We start from the raw sequence: 6,782 nt of genomic DNA, 5'->3' as shown, positions 1-6,782 counted from the left end.
TGCTGCATCCAATGCAGATATGACCAAGGTCCACAGACACTGTGTGCGAGTGAGTAGAGTAAGCCCAGCTGATCAGAGAGCATTAAGTGGAAATTCGCCCACATCCTGACAGCTTTGAACACATACAGATTTGTGAAGAGTGTAAACCTCAGTCTGGGCAAAAAAGTCAAGTGGTTTTGACAGTACACTAAGGTATATCTGAATTTAGACCTTGTGCAGACATATTTTGAAACTGTCTGGAAGATAAAAAGGGAAGTATTTCTCTTACTTCAGCTTAGACTTTATTTATGCAAATATGGATTATGGTTTACTTAATATAAATTCTTGGTTCTAACACTTACTTCGGATAAACATTGGAAGCTAAGAACAAAGTTTGAAAGCAGGATTTGTAAGCTTTTTTCAGAATATTCACAAGTTCCAAATATCCCTCTTGTAACTGCAAATTTCCTAGAAGGTGCAAAACTTTGCTGGTTATCAAATCTACTGACAAATATCTAAATATGCATCAATTCTATTATTAATACATTCTAGCTGGCATCTGGCATTGATGTGCCAGCAGCAATCACACTGTGGTATAATTTTTTAAAAATTCTCCTCATCTTATTGCACATGATGCCTGGGGACCATGGTGATAAGAAATGTGACTATATTATTCCACAGTGTGGAAAAAGTATGAATACAGGCTAAGAAATATTTAATGCTGGCAGGTGATATTTACCAGATTGTTAAACATTTTGTTCCAGTGACAGTGCACATTTTGCAATCAAGTCTTGGTCCAGGACTGTGTCCTGTGTTCCAGCTTTTATTGAACATGTCTGGCAGAGAGGTTTTGGCAGAACCAGTGTTACCTCCCACTGTGAACCCTGTAGGAAGTGAAGTCGAGTGAAATTACAGTATGATTTTGTATCCACACTGTGTGTGCAAAGCCCTGGGCAGGAAGGCAGGCATTAAGCCATGGAAATTGCAACTTCTTATATGGTGACCAGCCAGACATGGTTAGTTTGAACATTCTCTTCTTGCATAAGGAAGGGAAGCTGGGACTCTTCATTCTGAGCAAATTCCCACTTGTCAGAAGGTAATTCAGTTTTCAAACCACATTTTCAGGTTTCATTGCTTCTGAAGAATCTGAAATAATTGAAAGTTTGGGAACATGATTGTACCTAGATGTCCAGCCTATCACTGCCAGCAACACTGGATGAATTTCATTAACTTAATAATTAGTCTAGGTGTGCAATAAAAGTAATGAGCATCATCTGGTTCACATATAAACATACTTTGTTTAAAGGCATTGAACGTGTTTTCATTGCCATTAGTTCCTATAGTTGCAACACAACTGGAATCAAAACTGTTATCAGATAGGACTCAAAACCAATGTAGACAGTCTTGCAGAATATTTAGAGTTTCAGTTCTGATTTCTCAGCTATTGTTGGAAAAACATCGAAAGATACTATAATATCGCCTAATCTCAGTGATTTCTATTGAGTCTAGAAATTTTTTCTTTCAGTAAAATCCAGCTTCTTGAAGTCATGGTACTGAATTACCACAAGCGTCTAGTCCTTGAGATTGCATTTAAAAAAAAAAAAAAATAAGGATGAGGGACTCCAAACTGAAGGTGAACATTAGAAGACTCACATTATTATGCTGCCAGTAGTCAGGCTTTCAGCTAACTTCTCAGCATTTAAATCCATCTCATTACTTTTGCATCTCTTAAATTGGTGGCAGCGTTGGCTCCTCACAGAAATGAGCTCAGCTGCTCTAGCAAGTTCAGTTAGTTCTTGTTGAAATCAGCTTAAAATGGTCTTTGACTCTAATGACAACTGCTTTGGAACTGCTATCCAAATAGCTTTACAGTTTATTTGCCCTTTTCATAAAGGCGAAAGCCAAATTCACCAGAGCGACAAAGACAAAAAATGTGGCAGGATCTACAAATGGAGTACTGACTGGCACACATGCTCTTCTTTCTTGGACAGTTTTGAGCCTGTTTGGCTCCCAGTGATGTAGAAAAGCCTCTGTATCCCCATATGTGGCCAGACAGGATCCGCTGGCCTGTTGCTTCAGCAGGGCACTGTCACAGTGCAATGGCGCTATTGCCAACTGGGACCAAACTGCATCTAGTCAAGATATATGTAACCTTTGCATCATCAGTGGGTATGCTGAGCTGGGAAAATTGGCTGTGCTGAAATAGCCACATTTCCTCGGAGGCAGAGTTTGTGAAATGCAGTCCGGGAAATTTAGTATTTCTGTCAAGCTGTTTCATTTTGTGTCTCCTTGATACCTGCTTAAATTTCCAAAACATGCAGCTAAGTGGCTGCTAAGTTATTAAAGCTACAGCTAGGACAGCAGTAAAAAATTAAGACATTTATTTCAGTGTATGTTTTGTGCCTTCAATTCATACACCCAAATCTTGCCACATTTTTCCAGGACATTTAGGATTCCAAAACAGACATAGGAAGCAGGTGGGCTTTTTGGAGACACCTAAGGGCATTATGCAGCAGACTTTTACTGAAATGATATGCAATATTCAAAGAAAAAAAGACACTTTCTCTTATAGGTAGTGACATCACACTGAAAACTTTCCAGAACACGGCTAAGGGAAGTTTAGAGCATGGACTAACAAGCATTATATATGAAAAAAAGTGGGAACTGAGATAATTCAAACTGGAATATGGTGAGACATGGATAAAGAAAGTCATTTTTTGAGACTCTTGAATAAAATCATTTTGGTGGATACTACTTTGGGATATAAGATCTGTTCCTGTTTCCTTGCCACTCCCAGTCTGGTAAAACAAAGTTTTAAGAATTCCACTAAATTCAGTGCCATACTGATTTGTTTTCAAATGCAGCATTTAATTGCTCTCCTTTGCTCTCAGCTCCCATTCAGACCTAGAAATATCAAATAATAACTATCTGCAGTAAAATTAATCACAAGCATTTGGTTCACTAATGTCTTAGTTTAGCTTCTGGATGTCTTAATTACAGAATCAAGTGTATTTTTACATAGGCACAGATTACATGATTAGTCTTAGGTGTCTCAATAATTTTCAGTTTTGAGATTACCCAAAATCAAACCTTCATGTTGCAACTTCACCATATTTAAAAGCAGAAGGTACAAGAAAATTATTTCAGAATTTTAACATGATAGTCCTGCCTGAATATATTCTAAGTGACTTCTTTAGTCAGTTTGATTATGGTTTGACAAATTTTGAAACTTAGCAAATCCTTAGAACCAAATGTAACTTAAGTATAGTGCAGAGTAGGCAGGTACTTAACCTAGACTTACCCTGCTGAGTTTTTCTGAATCAAGTCTGAAGATTTGATTTGAGAGACTGGTGCTAGAGAAGATCTTTGATTGCTGAAGGCTAAATCTTGACTCTGGCACAAGTATTGCCTTTACAGGAACTGTGTCTATTGAATTTGACTCATAATAAGATTCATAGAATGGGAGAATAACTTTATATAATGCTTAAATGTGAACAGTACAAATATCCCTTAAAGCATTTCCAAGTACCAAAAGTCATGGGCATTTCTGCCAGAAATGCATCTTTATTTTGTGTTCATTTTTTAAACTTGGTATTTAGAAAAAAACAGTGTATTTGCAATACTTATCACTTGCTGAAGGCCAAAATGAAGTTATGCTTTGGCAAGTAAATGCAAGTGACATCATTTGCAAAACTGACCACTGAGTTCAGATAGTTTTCACTGCTTATAAGAAGAAAAGATTTTTCAGCTATGTCTTTGAACAGTCATGTACATCTTGTATTAAGCCTATTAAACACAAGTTATTTGAACTTGTCTAATCATTATGCAACATCTTGTTTGAGACTCTTAGTTCAAGGACACCTAGATCTTCACCATAAGCAGAGAACTAATTATAAATAACCTTAGCACTGAAATTAATAAAGTTACAGTATATTGTTACAATATCATTAGAAAAATCAAAGCGCACACCTTGTACACAGAGAGATCACACCAAGTCATTGCTAAAGCAAGATACAAATGTTTTAAATAGCATCGTATAAGAATTCAAACTTGACGTCAGAAAGATAAAATCGTTTTGATATCAGTGACACTGAATAATGCTTTTAAAAAACATTTTATGCTAAGTTTCTCAGTTGGAATACTAGTTACTGAATTCAGATTCCTTCCATGGTTAACTAGCATAATCCATCTGTAATCCCCATAGTTGTGCTTCTTAGGCAAAATCAGAAATAAGATTCATGTTACTAAATCTCTCAAGAAATTGAGACTGCTGAATTCTATTTTTTATCTGAACAATCACAATTGTCATTTTTCTTTTTGGTAAAAACACATGGCACAGAAGATAGTTTTATACTGTCAACAGACTGACTTGAAAAATATAAATATATACTGTATTTATATATATAATGTGTATATACACTATCAACATTAACATTAAAGAATCTGAACAATTTTGTTGAAATTACTTTTAAGAAAGCCTTTTGCTGTGATTTCATGTCACATAAAGCATTGAAAATGTTCAAGTGTACCATATGAAATGGGGCTTCTTAAACCTAAATAAAACATACTTGTGAAATGTATGTGAATATATGAATACGCATTTTTTAAATGTATATTTTCCTTTCAGATCTGCAATTTCTACCACTTATAGCTTGCAAGTTGCAATAAACTAAAAGAGTTATCTGGAGTCAGTGTTTTCTTTCAGCAGGCTGTTGCAGGCAGAGTTCACTCACTGAAGAAACTATAGGCAAATTATTCTCAAGATGATAGTTGATGAGATGACTTATGCTGTCAAAGACACGATCTTTTGTACGAACCTTCAAAAAAAAGGATGCAAGAAGATAGATTAAAGAGTAAGGTACTGTTCCCCTTAACTTCACACTAAAATTGTCTAAGAATAAAATGACAAAATCATATTTTAGAGACTGATTCCTCTTCAATCAAAATTGGTGGAAATTTGGCACTTACTGAGAGTGGCTTCCATTTTACCTCTTCCTCCCTCTATTTTCACTAAACAGATATTTTGAATGCAATTCCATGGACCAGCCTACTCTTATTACTCTTTCTGAATAGGTCTGCTTGAAAACTTTCTGTACTTGATTTTGTTTCTCTGTAAGTCAGATTTTTAGATCAATTTTTCTTCTTCAAGGGACCACCTACTTCTTTCAGGTGTTTGCACTTTTTTAATTAGAAAGAGCTATCCTTCCAGGTACGTCAGAACCCAGTTTCTTTGTGCACCTCAGCATTTTTGTGCTTTTAAAAAGACATTCCTTTTCTGCTACTCGAAAATTCCCTTCCTAAAAAGTGATACAGCCACCATATGTGCTTAGCTTGGGTTTGCCCTGTGCTGCACAGTACATCCCTGTGCCTTTGGAACTGAAACATTTCAGGGCAGGAAACATCATTTTTCTAGCCCAGGGGCTAGAAAAAGGCTCTCTATACTAGCATCTTGCTGGTACACAATAGTACACACATGATAGGAATAAACTGATACTGCAGGATGAAACAGACAAAATTGCCAGAAGCCAAAAACTAACCTATATTACAAAGCGATCTTTAATTATTTAGCCACAAATATGTTCACAAAACTTTTCCTTCCTATGTTTCAAATGAGTTAGGCATACATCTGCTACAGGCAGAGCACAGGTCTAATCAAGCCAACACCATGTTGGACTACAACTTTCTATTGGGCTGGCTCTACACTGCCTCAAGCAAATGCCTGTGAGCACTGCTCTGGGTAAGGAATGTCATCTATTCTCCTTGAACTTTTCTCAGGAAGAGAGAACAACTTGTGTTAAAACTTTCAAAAGTCATCTTACACTGCGGTGGACACCTATTCTGAAATAATTCAGTCTTCAACATTAAGTTCTGGAAAAATTTCTAGAAGCTTAGCACAGGATGTCACAGAGTCAAATAAAGAGGAAACAAATAACTTTGGCATATGATGCTATCCGGTCAAACCAACAGGCTCTCCCAATTTCTGAAGCATACTGCTTTGAAACGTCACTTTCTCTAAAATCAAACTATATTTTCAGAATTAAAAGATATCTTTAAAAAGCAGTAACTTTACTTAGCTATATTCTGGGATGTTCTTACCATAAGTTAGACACTCTACCATCACTAGAGTTCTAATTCCAAATCCAGAAAAATCATGCAGTCCTCTATTTTAAACATCCATTACCTGGACGAGGGATCTTTTTTCCTTTTTTAATTTTTTGTTAGCCGGATGAGAGCAGACGCAACTGGACAGCTAACTTTGCTCTGAGAACACACCCTTAAGACCTGTTACGTGTCACTGGGTAATGTGTGTGAAATTAATTTTCAGGCAACATTTGTGTGAATCAGTCTTTAAGAACAATCATGCTGAGACCACGCAGATGAGATGCAAGCCACTGGCACACTGTGGCACCTGGCCACACACTGGCATTTTATTGATGGTTCTCCACTTTGACAAGTTGCAGATAGGGCTGCTCAGAAGCTGTGTCAGGATCCCACAAATCGTACAGACAGCTGTGCTGTCTGTAACTAACTGCAGCTGCAGAAAATCATTGTTCTGGAACAGCGCCTCCCAAGCAAGGCATTTCAGAGCCATTTGGGCCGTGATGATACAAGCAGGCTGAGGGAAAGGATAGGTGCAGATTACAAGCAGGTCCCTAACCAAGGAGGTCAGTAAATCAGAGCTGCACTAGAGGCAGTACAGCAAAGATGGAGGGGGGCCCTGCAACCTGTGCAGGAAGAAAATACCGTGGAAGTCACCACAGGACCTGAGTATTCCATGCCAGTCAGCCCTGCAGCAGAGCTGC

At 37.3% G+C, this 6,782-nt stretch overlaps 1 protein-coding gene across 8 annotated transcripts in view; it reads right to left on the bottom strand.

Moving 5' to 3' along the window:
* Positions 1-274: 274 nt before the first annotated feature.
* SHC3 (SHC adaptor protein 3) overlaps positions 275-6,782 on the bottom strand; it is a 74,388-nt gene continuing 67,880 nt past the window's right edge. For all 8 annotated transcript variants that reach the window (XM_017742750.1, XM_017742745.1, XM_017742747.1 and 5 more), the window contains one exon: positions 275-4,796. In XM_017742750.1, coding sequence (XP_017598239.1) covers positions 4,668-4,796 — 129 coding nt within the window. In that variant the 3' untranslated portion in view covers positions 275-4,667. The remainder of the gene's footprint in view (positions 4,797-6,782) is intronic.

The sequence above is a fragment of the Corvus brachyrhynchos genome, unplaced genomic scaffold (genome assembly GCF_000691975.1).
Source record: "Corvus brachyrhynchos isolate BGI_N302 unplaced genomic scaffold, ASM69197v1 scaffold408, whole genome shotgun sequence".
NCBI lineage: Eukaryota > Metazoa > Chordata > Aves > Passeriformes > Corvidae > Corvus > Corvus brachyrhynchos.
Note: the sequence above shows the minus strand (reverse complement) of the source record. Positions and strands in the feature narration are given on the sequence as shown.